Consider the following 17,638-nt stretch of genomic DNA (forward strand, 5'->3'; position numbering starts at 1 on the left):
CGCGCAACGCTCCCCGCATCCCTCGAGCATCTTTTTCAGATGGGGGGGGGGGGGCAGCGATGCTTGCCTGTTCCCCTGCATCTTTCTGGTGGGCGAGGCGACCCCTAGGAGGTGTAGCTGGAAAGTGACCTTCGTGGACGGAATTTGGGGGGGGGCAGGGGGATGATGGCACGATCAACATTCCCCCCACTCCAAAAAAAGAGAGAGAAAAAACCAGGCAGAAAGGAAAAGGAAAAAGCAAAACCCGCAGCAAACGGAGGGTCCAAGGTGCCAGTCCCTGGTGATGCCGGGGAAAAGGAGAGCCAAGCGGGAACCCCCCCCCCATCGCGCCCCCCCCCCTTACCGTACATGGCTTGCCAGCGGAGCCCCGGCTCGCCGCGCCCGCTCCGCCGCGCTCCCCCGCTCGCTCTGCGGCGCCGCTCATTCACCGCCGCGGCGGAGCCCCGGAGAAGGCGGAGACAGGCGGGCATGAATGAACGGGGGGGGGGGTGTCTTCTGCGCATGGGCGGAGAGGGGGTGGGTGGGGGTCCTCAGTTAGACGCGCCCTTCTGGAAGAGTGGGGGGGGTGTCTCTGGTACGCCGAGGAGGGGCTTCGGGGAGAGAGTGGTGGGCTTGGGAAATGGGATCCCCAGAGGCCATCTAGTCCATCCCTCGGGGGGTGTCCTCGGTTAGACACGCCCCTCTCGGGGGGAGTCGGAGGAGTGGGGGTCTCTGGTACCCTGAGGAGGGGCTTCGGGGAGAGAGTGGTGGGCTCGGGAAATGGGATCCCCAGAGGCCATCTAGTCCATCCCTGGGGGGGGGGTGTCCTCGGTTAGACACGCCCCCTCTCGGGGGGAGTCGGAGGAGTGGGGGTCTCTGGTACCCTGAGGAGGGGCTTCAGGGAAAGAGTGGTGGACTTGGGAGGAGGGATTCCCAGAGGCCATCTAGTCCATCCCTGGGGGGTGTCCTCGGTTAGACACGCCCCTCTCAGGGGGAGTAGGAAGAGCGGGGTGGGGTCTCCGGTACCCTGAGGAGGGGATTCGGGGACAGAATGGTGGGCTTGGAAGGAGGGATGCCCAGAGGCCATCTAGTCTTTCCCCCGGGGGTGGGGTCCTCGGTTAGACACGCCCCTCTTGGGGGGAGTCGGGAGAGTGGGGGGGTCTCTGTTACCCTGAGGAGGGGCTTCAGGGAGAGAATGGTGGGCTGCAAGGCAGGAATCGCAGCTAAGGGGATGCCTGGCAGGTGGATGTCTGATTCAAAACCTCCAGTGAATTGCAGGATGGTGAAATAATAATAATAATAATAATAATAATAATAATAATAATAATTTAGTATTTATACTCCGCCCATCTGGCTGGACTTCCCCAGCCACTCTGGGCGGCTTCCAACAAAATATTAAAATACCGTAATGCATCAAACATTACAAGCTTCCCTAAAGAGGGCTGCCTTCAGATGTCTTCTAAAAGTCCGGTAGTTGTTTTTCTCTTCGACATCTGGTGGGAGGGCGTTCCACAGGGCAGGCGCCACTGCTGAGAAGGCCCTCTGCCTGGTTCCCTGTAACCTCACTTCTTGCAGGGAGGGAACAGCCAGAAGGCCCTCGGAGCTGGACCTCAGTGTCCGGATAGGGGGTGGAGACGCTCCTTCAAGACAGTGTGACGCGGCAGCTAAAAAAGCCAATGCAATTCTGGGCTGCATCAATAGGAGTATAGCATCTAGATCAAGGGAAGTAATAGTGCCACTGTATTCTGCTCTGGTCAGACCTCACCTGGAGTACTGTGTCCAGTTCTGGGCACCACAGTTCAAGAAGGACACTGACAAACTGGAACGTGTCCAGAGGAGGGCAACCAAAATGGTCAAAGGCCTGGAAACGATGCCTTATGAGGAACGGCTAAGGGAGCTGGGCATGTTTAGCCTGGAGAAGAGGAGGTTAAGGGGTGATATGATAGCCATGTTCAAATATATAAAAGGATGTCACATAGAGGAGGGAGAAAGGTTGTTTTCTGCTGCTCCAGAGAAGCGGACACGGAGCAATGGATCCAAACTACAAGAAAGAAGATTCCACCTAAACATTAGGAAGAACTTCCTGACAGTAAGAGCTGTTCGACAGTGGAATTTGCTGCCAAGGAGTGTGGTGGAGTCTCCTACTTTGGAGGTCTTTAAGCAGAGGCTTGACAACCATATGTCAGGAGTGCTCTGTGTGGGATGTAAACACAGGAGCAGTCAATGACAACATTCCTAGAGTGTACATGTTACAACATGGGGAGGGATGTCTGTCCAGCAAGCAGGTAAACTTCCTGGGGACGGACTTCCTCCGCATGTGACCAGAGGTGGGTGTGGCCTCACCTGTGCAGGTAATGACAAAAGCACAGGGCAGGCAGACCCTCTCTCTCTCTGCCATCACCTTTCGAAGAAGCAGGATGCCCTCTTGGCTCTCAGCCAAGAGAGGAGAGGGCTATCTTCCTATAAGATAGATTCTAAGTGTATTTTACCTTTTTAAGCCTGTCTGCCATCTGGGATCATATTGTGAACAGATCGTGAGTAAACTCTTTTATACTTTTATAAAGACTGTGTTGTGTCTTGTATTTTAAGAGGGAACAAAGGGGAAATTACCAGAGTAATTATTATAGAGGTTCTAGCGAACCTGTGCACACGTTACCGTTGCGAACTTAAAGGGGAATGTCTATAAACTCTGCTGATATTTTGGGAACTTGTTAGCACAAGTTGGATAAGGATATAATTAGTCAATATATCCTCTCCTGCACCCCAGAACATTCCCACAAAGGGTTAGTGGGCCCAGTATTGCATATTTCTGCATATTTTTGAAGGATTGCATTGGATTGTGATTTTGAGTTGAGTAGTATTTTTCTGAGTTAACTTCCTGGTAAGCACATGGTCCTTTGTTCCATTGTGCAGTGGGGATTAAGCAACCCCCCCCCCTTCCCTCAGAGTTCACAGTGACCCAAGGCAGTGAAGAATTGTTTTGTATTTTGAGATTTTTGAGATTTTGATTTTAAAATTTTGGGAAATTTTGAAGAATTTTCAAATTTTTGGATTTTAAGATGGCTAGAGCAGCTTTTGATAGTGATGCAAAGCTAGGAATGCCTGTGCTGAATGAGTACAATTTCATACACTGGAAGCAGCGCTTGATAGCATGTTTAGATTATAAGCATATTTTGGAAGCTTTAAAGCCTCAGCCTACAGGATCGTCTGAGGAGGATTTAGCCAAGATAAGTGCTTGGAAACGCATGAACAGTGAAGCTAGACACATAATTTTGAGTGGACTTCGTGATGAGCAGCTATCATTAATAAATAGTACAGATGATGCATCTCAAATCTTAAGAGATATTGAGCGTGTGTATGGAGAATCTAGCATAAACAGCTTCAGAAACTTGGTGTGTAAATTAACCAGATTGAGGATGAATTCAAAAGAGGAATTCACAGAGCACATCAACAAGTTTACTGAGATTATTCAAAGAATTGATCTGACTCCCAAAGCTTTTGATGAGGATACAAAGATAGCATTTTTGTTATCATCACTTGGACCACGCTTTAGCGCATTTGTAAGTTTGATGGCTCATAGACAAGGTCTGACTTTTAAAGACTTGATTGGTTATTTAAAAGAAGAATGCAGAGATAGAGCTGAATCTCCAGTGAGAAATGCTAGAAGCAAGGACAGCAGTTATGCATCTAGGCAATGTACAAAGTCCAAAGAGATGCCTAAGAAAGTGATTTGTTTCAATTGTAACAAAGAAGGACACATTGCAAAGAACTGCAAAGCTCCTAAAGCGAAGAAACCCCACCCCTTTCAGCCAAAAGGGGAAAAGAAGGGGAAATGTGAATGCACATGGTTACTGCAAGAAAGGAACTTAGCTGTCCAGAATCGTGAAAATAAACGTAATAAATGGATTTTAGATTCAGGTGCCAGTTCGCATTTTTCATATAAAAAGGACTATTTTAATGAGATTAATGAAATAAATGATGAAGAAGGATCTGAAATTGAGATTGCAGATGGCAACATTGTTAAAGCAAAAGGTGCAGGTTCCATGAGCCTGAAATGCAATATAAACCAGTGTTTCCCAACCAGTGTTCCGCGGCACACTAGTGTGCCGCGAGATGTTGCCTGGTGTGCCGCGAGATGTTGCCTGGAGGGAGGCAGGCGAGTCCAAAAAAGGTTGGGAAACACTCTCTTTCAAAAAGGAAACGTGGGTTAAAGCGGCGCCGCCGCCTCCCACTCACTTTCCTGCTCTGGCTTCCCTAACAGTTTTCCGAGTTGCGTCACTGGATCCAGCCCCCTTTTCCACATGTGACACGGGGCTGGAGGGAGGGAAAGAGGGCTTTACGTCGCGCACAAAGGCAGCCTCCTAGAAGCGCTCTGGGCCGGCGCCGTTTCGCCGAAGGCGCCGGAGGACCCCCACCCTCAGCTCCTTCAGAAAGGAAGCCCCGCCCCTCGGCTCCCTACGCCGCCAGGCAGCTCAGCTGACTGACGAGGACGTTCTGCGGCGGCGGCCACCGCACAACCACCACAGTTGCTGGCAGCGTCCGCAGTGCAATAAGTAACAGCGCCTGGTGCTGCCAACTCTTTCTCTCTCTCTCCCGCCCCGCCCCCAAGCTCTTGCGCGCCCCGCGTCAACATCGCCGCGCGCAGCTTCCCGAGCTCGAGGCCAGCCGCTGCACGCACGCGCCGGCTCGTCATCGGCTCCGGTTGTTGCCTTTCTCCGCCGAGGTCGGTGGACCCCGAGCCTAGGCTTCCTTCCCGCACCCCGCTTTCCGAAGACCGCACACCAGTTGGGCCAGTACATATTCCCCTCCCGTGACTGGAGCGGAATAGCCCTTTCTCTTCTTCCCCAACCCTTGTCGTTGGAGGAGTCCCTCAGCCCCTCGCTTTGCTGCCTCCTCCCCCCCCCCACCCCAAAGCTTGGAGGTTCCCCGGCAAGGGGGAGGGGAAAAAATTGAAAGTTACACTTTCGTGCGTCCCTCCCGGCGTGACACTGCGCGCTGACGTCACGGGGCTGTAATGGTGGTGTGCCTCGAGATTTTTTTCATCAAACAAGTGTGCCTTTGCCCAAAAAAGGTTGGGAAACACTGATATAAACAATGAATGCATTGAGAACACAATCTCTAGAGTTTTGTATGTTCCAGAGCTGAGTTGCAATTTAATCAGCGTGTCCACTTTGGACAAGAAAGGTTTCCAGGTCACATTTGGAAATGGAGAATGTAAAGTGACTAGAAATGGCAAAGTGTTTGCTCAAGCAAAGCTAATAAATGGTGTATATGAGCTTGATCTTTCAGAGAACCAGTCTGCAAAAGTGGCACATTCCAGCCAGAAGGATGAAGCAGATCTGGACCTGTGGCACAGAAGGCTTGGACACAGGGACGCCAACGTCATTCTGGATCTACAGAAAAGAAATCTTGTAAGAGGTTTGCAGGTAAAGCAGAGCAACAAAGCTCCAGCAAAATGCATAAGCTGCATTACTGAGAAGGCTGTAAAACCTTCATTTCCACGTTGTGCAGAACAAAGAAGCAACAAAGTGCTTGACATAGTGCACACTGACATATGTGGACCCATGAATGTTCCCTCACTGGGAAAGAATAGATACATTTTAATATTTCTGGATGACTTTTCAAGATTTTGTGTTGTATATTTCCTCAAAGAGAAGAGTGAGACAGTGGACAAGCTCCAGGAATACATTGCCATGGTCAAGAACAAATTCCAGAGAGCTCCAGCTGTGTTAATGAGCGACAATGGAGGTGAGTACTGCTCAAATGAAATGCAGGCTCTCCTGGTCAAGGAAGGAATTGCACACGTAACCACAATTCCTTACACACCACAGCAGAATGCCATAGCTGAGAGAAAGTTTAGGTCCATTATGGACATGACAAGGTGCATGCTAAAGGATGCATGTTTGCCACAAAAGCTGTGGGCCGAAGGAGTGTACACGTCGGTCTATTTGCAGAATAGACTGCCAACTAAAGGTGCAGAGCGCACACCATTTGAACTTTGGCATGGGAAAGCTCCCAATCTGTCGCACATACGTGTGTTTGGAAGTCCATGTTACTTCCACGTGCCCAAGGAACACAGACACAAGCTTGACTCCAGGGCAAAAGCAGGTATCCTTGTGGGATACGCCTCTGGAGGCAAAGACAAATGCATACCATGGTAAGACAAATGCATACCATGCGGTTTATTTTGATGAATATGGAAAAGTAGACACTAAGAACACTGTTGTGGATTCTTCAGATGAGTCGGAAAGGACTCAAGAATTTGTATATTTCCCTTTTGAGACCCCACAAAGTAATTATCTGCCTTCAAGTGTCACAGCGCCCCCTACAGGTGACGCACCAGAAGACGCAGAGGACCAGAACCCTGGCGGCACCAGAGACGAAGATGAGGACTCAGATGGGGACATGCCTGCGTTGGAGGAGGATGAGGAAGCTGATGCGGTCGCACAACCAGAGGTCAGGATCTCATCCAGAACCAACAAAGGTGTCCCACCAGTACGGTTGTCCTACTTTGCAGGGTTGGCGTTTCCACAGGAACCTTCCACTTGGGAAGAGATACAGGAGATGCCAGCTGCAGAAGCCAGTCTCTGGAGGAAGGCCGTGCAGGAGGAGATGGATGCACTGCATCAGAACAAGACCTGGACACTCACTGAGCTGCCTCCCGGTAAGAAGGCCATTGGCAGTAAATGGGTTTTCAAGGTTAAGAAGGGGTCAGAAGGAGAAGTGCAGCGCTACAAAGCTAGACTTGTAGCACAGGGATTTTCACAGCGTTTTGGTGAAGACTATGATGAAGTTTTTGCACCAACTGTGAGGTACAGCAGCGTAAGAATGCTTTTAAGCATTGCAGCCTCCAAGAAAATGAGGGTGAAACACATTGACATTGCTACAGCTTTTCTACATGGGCAGATTTCAGAGGAAATTTATATGAAACAGCCCAAAGGTTTTGTAAAACCACATGAGGCACATTTAGTGTGCAAGCTGCAGAAAGGACTTTATGGACTTAAACAGGCTGCCAGAGCCTGGAACCAGAAGTTGCATAAAATGTTGACGCAACTTGGGTACAAGCAAGGCGACGCTGACAAGTGCTTGTACAGTAAGTCAAATAATGGACAATTCTCATATATCCTAGCATTTGTTGATGACCTGATTATTGCCACAGCAAGTGAGAAAGACTATACACAGATAGTAAAACACCTTAGCAAGGAGGTGGAGGTCAAGGAGCTAGGAGATGTCCAGTACTACCTCGGGATCCAGGTGGAAAGAGAAGAGGACGGCTCATTTCTTCTCAGCCAAAGACAGAAGATCCACGAGCTAATTGAGCACATGCAGATGCAAGACGCACATCCAGTTGCTACACCGATGGCTACTGACTTCCTGAAGAATCAGCAGGATTCGAAGCAGTTGCCAGACAACAATGACTACAGGTCGGCGATTGGTAAACTTTTGTATTTAGTTACCACATGTAGACCTGACTTAGCTAATGCTGTGGGGATTCTTAGCAGAAAAGTGAATTCTCCCACTGAGCATGATTGGGCAGGTGTAAAGAGGGTGGTGCGATATTTGAAGGGTACCATGAATTGTAAATTAAGGTTACCAGCCGTCAAAGACCCTAAGTTGGTTGGGTATACAGATGCTGATTGGGCTGGGGATAATGCTGATTATAAATCAACAAGTGGTCATGTTTTCATGTTTGGGGATGGACCTGTTGCATGGGGCAGTTATAAACAGAGCTGTGTAGCATTATCTTCCACAGAATCAGAATACGTTGCAGCAACAGAAGCCTGCAGAGAGATCGCCTGGCTTGATCAACTCATAAAGGACTTTGGGTTGGTGAGAAAAGGGCCTGTCAGCTTGCTAGAGGACAATCAAAGTTGCCTGAAGCTGACGCAGAGTGAGAAGTTCCTGGCCAGAACAAAACACATTGGGGTTAAATACCACTACATACGCCAGATGATCCAGGATGGACTTGTGGAGCTATCCTACTGCAGCACCCAAGAGATGACTGCTGACATCCTGACGAAACCCCTACCAAGAGAGAGTTTCCAGAATCTACGTGTCAAGCTGGGACTCTGGGTGGTTGAATAAAGTTGTTTATGTTTTGTATATGTTGTATTGCCTGAGAAGGGGTATGTGGGATGTAAACACAGGAGCAGTCAATGACAACATTCCTAGAGTGTACATGTTACAACATGGGGAGGGATGTCTGTCCAGCAAGCAGGTAAACTTCCTGGGGACGGACTTCCTCCGCATGTGACCAGAGGTGGGTGTGGCCTCACCTGTGCAGGTAATGACAAAAGCACAGGGCAGGCAGACCCTCTCTCTCTCTGCCATCACCTTTCGAAGAAGCAGGATGCCCTCTTGGCTCTCAGCCAAGAGAGGAGAGGGCTATCTTCCTATAAGATAGATTCTAAGTGTATTTTACCTTTTTAAGCCTGTCTGCCATCTGGGATCATATTGTGAACAGATCGTGAGTAAACTCTTTTATACTTTTATAAAGACTGTGTTGTGTCTTGTATTTTAAGAGGGAACAAAGGGGAAATTACCAGAGTAATTATTATAGAGGTTCTAGCGAACCTGTGCACACGTTACCGTTGCGAACTTAAAGGGGAATGTCTATAAACTCTGGTGATATTTTGGGAACTTGTTAGCACAAGTTGGATAAGGATATAATTAGTCAATATATCCTCTCCTGCACCCCAGAACATTCCCACACTCTGATGGTGTTTCCTTCTTTGCAGGGGGTTGGACTCGATGGCCCTTGTGGTCTCTTCCAACTCTATGATTCTATGATTCTAAGAAACCTTTGATTCAGAAATTGGGCTCCTGGGCCTGGAAGAAATCTCTCTCCTCCTGGCTTCTGCCAAGCTGAGTTGGACTGGATGACCCCAGGGGTATCTTCCAACTCTACACTTCGAGGAAACTGCAGGGGGAATTACATATATCAACAGTGGGAAATCTCTCCCAAAGCCCTCCTCTTCTATTGACTGCAGCACAGCTGAAATCTACCCCTGCTCAAACGTTATATACAGTATATAAAAAGTGAAATTGGCATGATATTAGTTTTGGTATCTATACTGGGGCACAGACTCATTCAGCGTCATCAACAGAGATGCAGATTTCTGACTCATTCACGACTATATTGAAGCTTCATTCTCCTTTGTGATGTAACTCACAGGTGGGGAATACTGTTACAGTATTTTTTATAATTATTTCCTGTTTGTATGAGTCAATGCCTTATTATCCCTTTAGAATTGCCCTGGATCTCTGTACATTTGTCCTCCCATTTTTGACTCCGTTTTCGTTTTTGTTGCTATGTTTGCACTTTGTTTGTTTGTTAATAAATCAATGCATTGGTTTTAGAATGCTGTGCTACTTTTATTGTTGTTAGCCGCTCTGAGCCCGGCCTCGGCTGGGGAGGGCGGGATATAAATGAAATTATTTTATTATTATTATTTTAAAAAGTGAAATGGGAATTTCAGATTTCAGATAATTAAAAAATACGTCACTTCTGAATTTTAATTTTGAGGGGGATGTCTTAAAAACAACAACTCCAATTTAAAACAAAAGCAAAAACCACACTTCTAAACCTTCCGACTTATGATTCCTAAGTCAATCATGTTTTGAAAAATCCATTGCCTTTCTCCTGCTGCCCCTGAAACGCTCAGATCCAGCAGCAAATATTACTGCAAATGTTAGGGTCTCAAATTTGGAGATATACAGCCTGGGGTATTTTTTCCTCCTGAATAAATTGGGACGATCTGCTTCTCAACGGCTTCTTCCTCTGCTGTTGAAATTCTCCATCTGAAACAGGAACCCACAATCGGAGCAGAATTGCGGCTTTTGCTTCAGAATTATCTCTCTCTCTCATTGCAGGCGAGGTGGGGGGACGGGACTCACTGACTGCATCACTGGGTGACGTCAGCAAAAGCTCCAGGGGGGGGGTGTTGGGGGGGGCGCACGGGTGGAGGGAGGATCAGCTCAGCCTCAGCTCCGGACCGCAAGGGCTATTTATACATCTGCTGGTGGAGAGCAAGGACTGCGCCGGATATTCAAATGCACCAGAGATTTCCTTGCTCAGGTAGCCTAAGAAACTGGAAGACAGCAGGGGGAGGGGGGAAACAGCTCATGATACGTATACATGATGTCTTCTGGGGCGAGGGGGGGGGTGAGAGCAAAGCAGGCGGGGGGGGTGACACGTTGCGCTATGCTCCTTTGCTTGGGTGTAACCAGGATTTCCCACTAGTGATGTATGGAAGTGAGAGCTGGACCATCAAGAAGGCTGATCGCCGAAGAATGGATGCTTTTGAATTCTGGTGCTGGAGGAGACTCTTGAGAGTCCCATGGACTGCAAGAAGATCAAACCTCTTAAGGAAATCAGCCCTGAGTGCTCACTGAAAGGACAGATCGTGAAGCTGAGGCTCCAAGACTTTGGCCACCTCATGAGAAGAGAAGACTCCCTGGAAAAGACCCTGATGTTGGGAAAGATGGAGGGCACAAGGAGAAGGGGACGACAGAGGACAGGATGGTGGGATAGTGTTCTCGAAGCTACCAGCATGAGTTTGACCAAACTGCGTGAGGCAGTGGAAGACAGGAGGGCCTGGCGTGCTCTGGTCCAGGGGGCCACGAAGAGTCGGACATGACTAAATGACTAGACAACAACAACCAGGATTTTGGTGGGGGGCAGCCAAAATTGTTGAGCTTTTTTATGTCCTTAAAAAGGACATTATGTGGGGCAGGCTTCTGGGGACCCCTGGACAGTTAAGTCCAGTCAAAGGCGACTATGGAGTTGCGGCTCTCATCTCGCTTTCAGGCCGAGGGAGCCAGTGTTTGTCCACAGACAGCTTTCCGAGTCATATGGCCAGCAGGACTAAACTGCTTCTGGTGCAACGGGACACTGTGATGGAAACCAGAGCGCACGGAAACGCCGTTTACCTTCTTGTCGCAACGGTACCTCTTTATCTACTTGCACTGGTGTGCTTTCAAACTGCTAGGTTGGCAGGAGCTGGGACAGAGCAACAGGAGCTCACCCCATCGCGGGGATTCGAACCGCTGACCTTTCAATCAAGAAGCCCAAGAGGCTCTGTGATTTAACCCACAGTGCCACCCACGTTCCCCTACAAGCAACTTATTGTAGCACCATAAAGAGCACAAAAAACAGAGCACCGCTGAGCATGCACAGAGGGCATTTTCAAAAGCATTGAGCAAGAACGGTCTGAGCCTTTCCCATATCAGACCAGACCATATTCCCATATCCTTCCCGCACCCCGCTTTCCGAAGACCGCACACCAGTTGGGCCAGTACATATTCCCCTCCCGTGACTGGAGCGGAATAGCCCTTTCTCTTCTTCCCCAACCCTTGTCGTTGGAGGAGTCCCTCAGCCCCTCGCTTTGCTGCCTCCTCCCCCCCCCACCCCAAAGCTTGGAGGTTCCCCGGCAAGGGGGAGGGGAAAAAATTGAAAGTTACACTTTCGTGCGTCCCTCCCGGCGTGACACTGCGCGCTGACGTCACGGGGCTGTAATGGTGGTGTGCCTCGAGATTTTTTTCATCAAACAAGTGTGCCTTTGCCCAAAAAAGGTTGGGAAACACTGATATAAACAATGAATGCATTGAGAACACAATCTCTAGAGTTTTGTATGTTCCAGAGCTGAGTTGCAATTTAATCAGCGTGTCCACTTTGGACAAGAAAGGTTTCCAGGTCACATTTGGAAATGGAGAATGTAAAGTGACTAGAAATGGCAAAGTGTTTGCTCAAGCAAAGCTAATAAATGGTGTATATGAGCTTGATCTTTCAGAGAACCAGTCTGCAAAAGTGGCACATTCCAGCCAGAAGGATGAAGCAGATCTGGACCTGTGGCACAGAAGGCTTGGACACAGGGACGCCAACGTCATTCTGGATCTACAGAAAAGAAATCTTGTAAGAGGTTTGCAGGTAAAGCAGAGCAACAAAGCTCCAGCAAAATGCATAAGCTGCATTACTGAGAAGGCTGTAAAACCTTCATTTCCACGTTGTGCAGAACAAAGAAGCAACAAAGTGCTTGACATAGTGCACACTGACATATGTGGACCCATGAATGTTCCCTCACTGGGAAAGAATAGATACATTTTAATATTTCTGGATGACTTTTCAAGATTTTGTGTTGTATATTTCCTCAAAGAGAAGAGTGAGACAGTGGACAAGCTCCAGGAATACATTGCCATGGTCAAGAACAAATTCCAGAGAGCTCCAGCTGTGTTAATGAGCGACAATGGAGGTGAGTACTGCTCAAATGAAATGCAGGCTCTCCTGGTCAAGGAAGGAATTGCACACGTAACCACAATTCCTTACACACCACAGCAGAATGCCATAGCTGAGAGAAAGTTTAGGTCCATTATGGACATGACAAGGTGCATGCTAAAGGATGCATGTTTGCCACAAAAGCTGTGGGCCGAAGGAGTGTACACGTCGGTCTATTTGCAGAATAGACTGCCAACTAAAGGTGCAGAGCGCACACCATTTGAACTTTGGCATGGGAAAGCTCCCAATCTGTCGCACATACGTGTGTTTGGAAGTCCATGTTACTTCCACGTGCCCAAGGAACACAGACACAAGCTTGACTCCAGGGCAAAAGCAGGTATCCTTGTGGGATACGCCTCTGGAGGCAAAGACAAATGCATACCATGGTAAGACAAATGCATACCATGCGGTTTATTTTGATGAATATGGAAAAGTAGACACTAAGAACACTGTTGTGGATTCTTCAGATGAGTCGGAAAGGACTCAAGAATTTGTATATTTCCCTTTTGAGACCCCACAAAGTAATTATCTGCCTTCAAGTGTCACAGCGCCCCCTACAGGTGACGCACCAGAAGACGCAGAGGACCAGAACCCTGGCGGCACCAGAGACGAAGATGAGGACTCAGATGGGGACATGCCTGCGTTGGAGGAGGATGAGGAAGCTGATGCGGTCGCACAACCAGAGGTCAGGATCTCATCCAGAACCAACAAAGGTGTCCCACCAGTACGGTTGTCCTACTTTGCAGGGTTGGCGTTTCCACAGGAACCTTCCACTTGGGAAGAGATACAGGAGATGCCAGCTGCAGAAGCCAGTCTCTGGAGGAAGGCCGTGCAGGAGGAGATGGATGCACTGCATCAGAACAAGACCTGGACACTCACTGAGCTGCCTCCCGGTAAGAAGGCCATTGGCAGTAAATGGGTTTTCAAGGTTAAGAAGGGGTCAGAAGGAGAAGTGCAGCGCTACAAAGCTAGACTTGTAGCACAGGGATTTTCACAGCGTTTTGGTGAAGACTATGATGAAGTTTTTGCACCAACTGTGAGGTACAGCAGCGTAAGAATGCTTTTAAGCATTGCAGCCTCCAAGAAAATGAGGGTGAAACACATTGACATTGCTACAGCTTTTCTACATGGGCAGATTTCAGAGGAAATTTATATGAAACAGCCCAAAGGTTTTGTAAAACCACATGAGGCACATTTAGTGTGCAAGCTGCAGAAAGGACTTTATGGACTTAAACAGGCTGCCAGAGCCTGGAACCAGAAGTTGCATAAAATGTTGACGCAACTTGGGTACAAGCAAGGCGACGCTGACAAGTGCTTGTACAGTAAGTCAAATAATGGACAATTCTCATATATCCTAGCATTTGTTGATGACCTGATTATTGCCACAGCAAGTGAGAAAGACTATACACAGATAGTAAAACACCTTAGCAAGGAGGTGGAGGTCAAGGAGCTAGGAGATGTCCAGTACTACCTCGGGATCCAGGTGGAAAGAGAAGAGGACGGCTCATTTCTTCTCAGCCAAAGACAGAAGATCCACGAGCTAATTGAGCACATGCAGATGCAAGACGCACATCCAGTTGCTACACCGATGGCTACTGACTTCCTGAAGAATCAGCAGGATTCGAAGCAGTTGCCAGACAACAATGACTACAGGTCGGCGATTGGTAAACTTTTGTATTTAGTTACCACATGTAGACCTGACTTAGCTAATGCTGTGGGGATTCTTAGCAGAAAAGTGAATTCTCCCACTGAGCATGATTGGGCAGGTGTAAAGAGGGTGGTGCGATATTTGAAGGGTACCATGAATTGTAAATTAAGGTTACCAGCCGTCAAAGACCCTAAGTTGGTTGGGTATACAGATGCTGATTGGGCTGGGGATAATGCTGATTATAAATCAACAAGTGGTCATGTTTTCATGTTTGGGGATGGACCTGTTGCATGGGGCAGTTATAAACAGAGCTGTGTAGCATTATCTTCCACAGAATCAGAATACGTTGCAGCAACAGAAGCCTGCAGAGAGATCGCCTGGCTTGATCAACTCATAAAGGACTTTGGGTTGGTGAGAAAAGGGCCTGTCAGCTTGCTAGAGGACAATCAAAGTTGCCTGAAGCTGACGCAGAGTGAGAAGTTCCTGGCCAGAACAAAACACATTGGGGTTAAATACCACTACATACGCCAGATGATCCAGGATGGACTTGTGGAGCTATCCTACTGCAGCACCCAAGAGATGACTGCTGACATCCTGACGAAACCCCTACCAAGAGAGAGTTTCCAGAATCTACGTGTCAAGCTGGGACTCTGGGTGGTTGAATAAAGTTGTTTATGTTTTGTATATGTTGTATTGCCTGAGAAGGGGTATGTGGGATGTAAACACAGGAGCAGTCAATGACAACATTCCTAGAGTGTACATGTTACAACATGGGGAGGGATGTCTGTCCAGCAAGCAGGTAAACTTCCTGGGGACGGACTTCCTCCGCATGTGACCAGAGGTGGGTGTGGCCTCACCTGTGCAGGTAATGACAAAAGCACAGGGCAGGCAGACCCTCTCTCTCTCTGCCATCACCTTTCGAAGAAGCAGGATGCCCTCTTGGCTCTCAGCCAAGAGAGGAGAGGGCTATCTTCCTATAAGATAGATTCTAAGTGTATTTTACCTTTTTAAGCCTGTCTGCCATCTGGGATCATATTGTGAACAGATCGTGAGTAAACTCTTTTATACTTTTATAAAGACTGTGTTGTGTCTTGTATTTTAAGAGGGAACAAAGGGGAAATTACCAGAGTAATTATTATAGAGGTTCTAGCGAACCTGTGCACACGTTACCGTTGCGAACTTAAAGGGGAATGTCTATAAACTCTGGTGATATTTTGGGAACTTGTTAGCACAAGTTGGATAAGGATATAATTAGTCAATATATCCTCTCCTGCACCCCAGAACATTCCCACACTCTGATGGTGTTTCCTTCTTTGCAGGGGGTTGGACTCGATGGCCCTTGTGGTCTCTTCCAACTCTATGATTCTATGATTCTAAGAAACCTTTGATTCAGAAATTGGGCTCCTGGGCCTGGAAGAAATCTCTCTCCTCCTGGCTTCTGCCAAGCTGAGTTGGACTGGATGACCCCAGGGGTATCTTCCAACTCTACACTTCGAGGAAACTGCAGGGGGAATTACATATATCAACAGTGGGAAATCTCTCCCAAAGCCCTCCTCTTCTATTGACTGCAGCACAGCTGAAATCTACCCCTGCTCAAACGTTATATACAGTATATAAAAAGTGAAATTGGCATGATATTAGTTTTGGTATCTATACTGGGGCACAGACTCATTCAGCGTCATCAACAGAGATGCAGATTTCTGACTCATTCACGACTATATTGAAGCTTCATTCTCCTTTGTGATGTAACTCACAGGTGGGGAATACTGTTACAGTATTTTTTATAATTATTTCCTGTTTGTATGAGTCAATGCCTTATTATCCCTTTAGAATTGCCCTGGATCTCTGTACATTTGTCCTCCCATTTTTGACTCCGTTTTCGTTTTTGTTGTTATGTTTGCACTTCGTTTGTTTGTTAATAAATCAATGCATTGGTTTTAGAATGCTGTGCTACTTTTATTGTTGTTAGCCGCTCTGAGCCCGGCCTCGGCTGGGGAGGGCGGGATATAAATGGTTTTTATTACTATTATTATTATTTTAAAAAGTGAAATGGGAATTTCAGATTTCAGATAATTTAAAAATACATCACTTCTGAATTTTAATTTTGAGGGGGATGTCTTAAAAAAGCCAACTCCGATTTGAAACAAAAGCAAAAGCCACACCTCTAAATCTTCCGATTTATGATTCCTAAGTCAATCATGTTTTGAAAAATCCATTGCCTTTCTCCTGCTGCCCCTGAAACGCTCAGATCCAGCAGAAAATATTACTGCAAATGTTAGGGTCTCAAATTTGGAGATATAGAGCCTGGGGTATTTTTCCCCCCTGAATAAATTGGGACGATCTGCTTCTCAACGGCTTCTTCCTCTGCTGTTGAAATTCTCCATCTGAAACAGGAACCCACAATCGGAGCAGAATTGCGGCTTTTGCTTCAGAATTATCTCTCTCTCTTTGCAGGCGAGGTGGGGGGACGGGACTCACTGACTGCATCACTGGGTGACGTCAGCAAAAGCTCCAGGGGGTGTGTGTTGGGGGGCGGACGGGTGGAGGGAGGATCAGCTCAGCCTCAGCTCCGGACCGTAAGGGCTATTTATACATCTGCTGGTGGAGAGCAAGGACTGCGCCGGATATTCAAATGCACCAGAGATTTCCTTGCTCAGGTAGCCTACGAAACTGGAAGACAGCAGGGGGAGGGGGGAAACAGCTCATGATACGTATAAATGATGTCTTCTGGGGCGAGGAGGGGGTGAGAGCAAAGCAGGCTGGGGGGGGGGTGACACGTTGCGCAATGCTCCTTTGCATGGGTGTAACCAGGATTTCCCAGTAGTGATGTATGGAAGTGAGAGCTGGACCATCAAGAAGGCTGATCGCTGAAGAATGGATGCTTTTGAATTGTGGTGTTGGAGGAGACTCTTGAGAGTCCCATGGACTGCAAGAAGATCAAACCTCTTAAGGAAATCAGCCCTGAGTGCTCACTGGAAGGACAGATCGTGAAGCTGAGGCTCCAATACTTTGGCCACCTCATGAGAAGAGAAGACTCCCTGGAAAAGACCCTGATGTTGGGAAAGATGGAGGGCACAAGGAGAAGGGGACGACAGAGGACGGGATGGTGGGATAGTGTTCTCGAAGCTACCAGCATGAGTTTGACCAAACTGCGTGAGGCAGTGGAAGACAGGAGGGCCTGGCGTGCTCTGGTCCAGGGGGCCACGAAGAGTTGGACATGACTAAATGACTAGACAACAACAACCAGGATTTTGGTGGGGGGCAGCCAAAATTGTTGAGCTTTTTTATGTCCTTAAAAAGGACATTATGTGGGGCAGGCTTCTGGGGACCCCTGGACAGTTAAGTCCAGTCAAAGGCGACTATGGAGTTGCGGCTCTCATCTCGCTTTCAGGCCGAGGGAGCCAGTGTTTGTCCACAGACAGCTTTCCGAGTCATATGGCCAGCAGGACTAAACTGCTTCTGGTGCAACGGGACACTGTGATGGAAACCAGAGCGCACGGAAACGCCGTTTACCTTCTTGTCGCAACGGTACCTCTTTATCTACTTGCACTGGTGTGCTTTCGAACTGCTAGGTTGGCAGGAGCTGGGACAGAGCAACAGGAGCTCACCCCATCGCGGGGATTCGAACCGCCGACCTTCCAATCAAGAAGCCCAAGAGGCTCTGTGGTTTAACCCACAGCGCCACCCGCGTTCCCCTACAAGCAACTTATTGTAGCACCACACAGAGCACAAAAAAC

At 48.0% G+C, this 17,638-nt stretch overlaps 2 protein-coding genes across 10 annotated transcripts in view; one reads left to right on the forward strand and one right to left on the reverse strand.

Moving 5' to 3' along the window:
* FBXO16 (F-box protein 16) overlaps positions 1 to 17,638 on the forward strand; it is an 810,609-nt gene that overhangs the window by 635,117 nt on the left and 157,854 nt on the right. The gene's annotated exons all lie outside the window — the stretch shown is intronic.
* Positions 1 to 17,638, reverse strand: part of EFR3B (EFR3 homolog B) — a 141,228-nt gene that overhangs the window by 97,829 nt on the left and 25,761 nt on the right. The window contains exon 1 of one of the 8 annotated variants that reach the window (XM_083494317.1): positions 344 to 445. The exons of the other annotated variants lie outside the window; for them this stretch is intronic. Within the exon in view, the coding sequence (XP_083350443.1) occupies positions 344 to 350 (7 nt within the window). The 5' untranslated portion in view covers positions 351 to 445. Of the gene's footprint in view, positions 1 to 343; positions 446 to 17,638 lie in introns of those variants that run through there. 8 annotated transcript variants of the gene reach the window in all.

Source organism: Podarcis liolepis (assembly GCF_965112155.1).
Source record: "Podarcis liolepis genome assembly, chromosome: 3".
NCBI classification, from domain to species: Eukaryota; Metazoa; Chordata; class Lepidosauria; order Squamata; family Lacertidae; genus Podarcis; species Podarcis liolepis.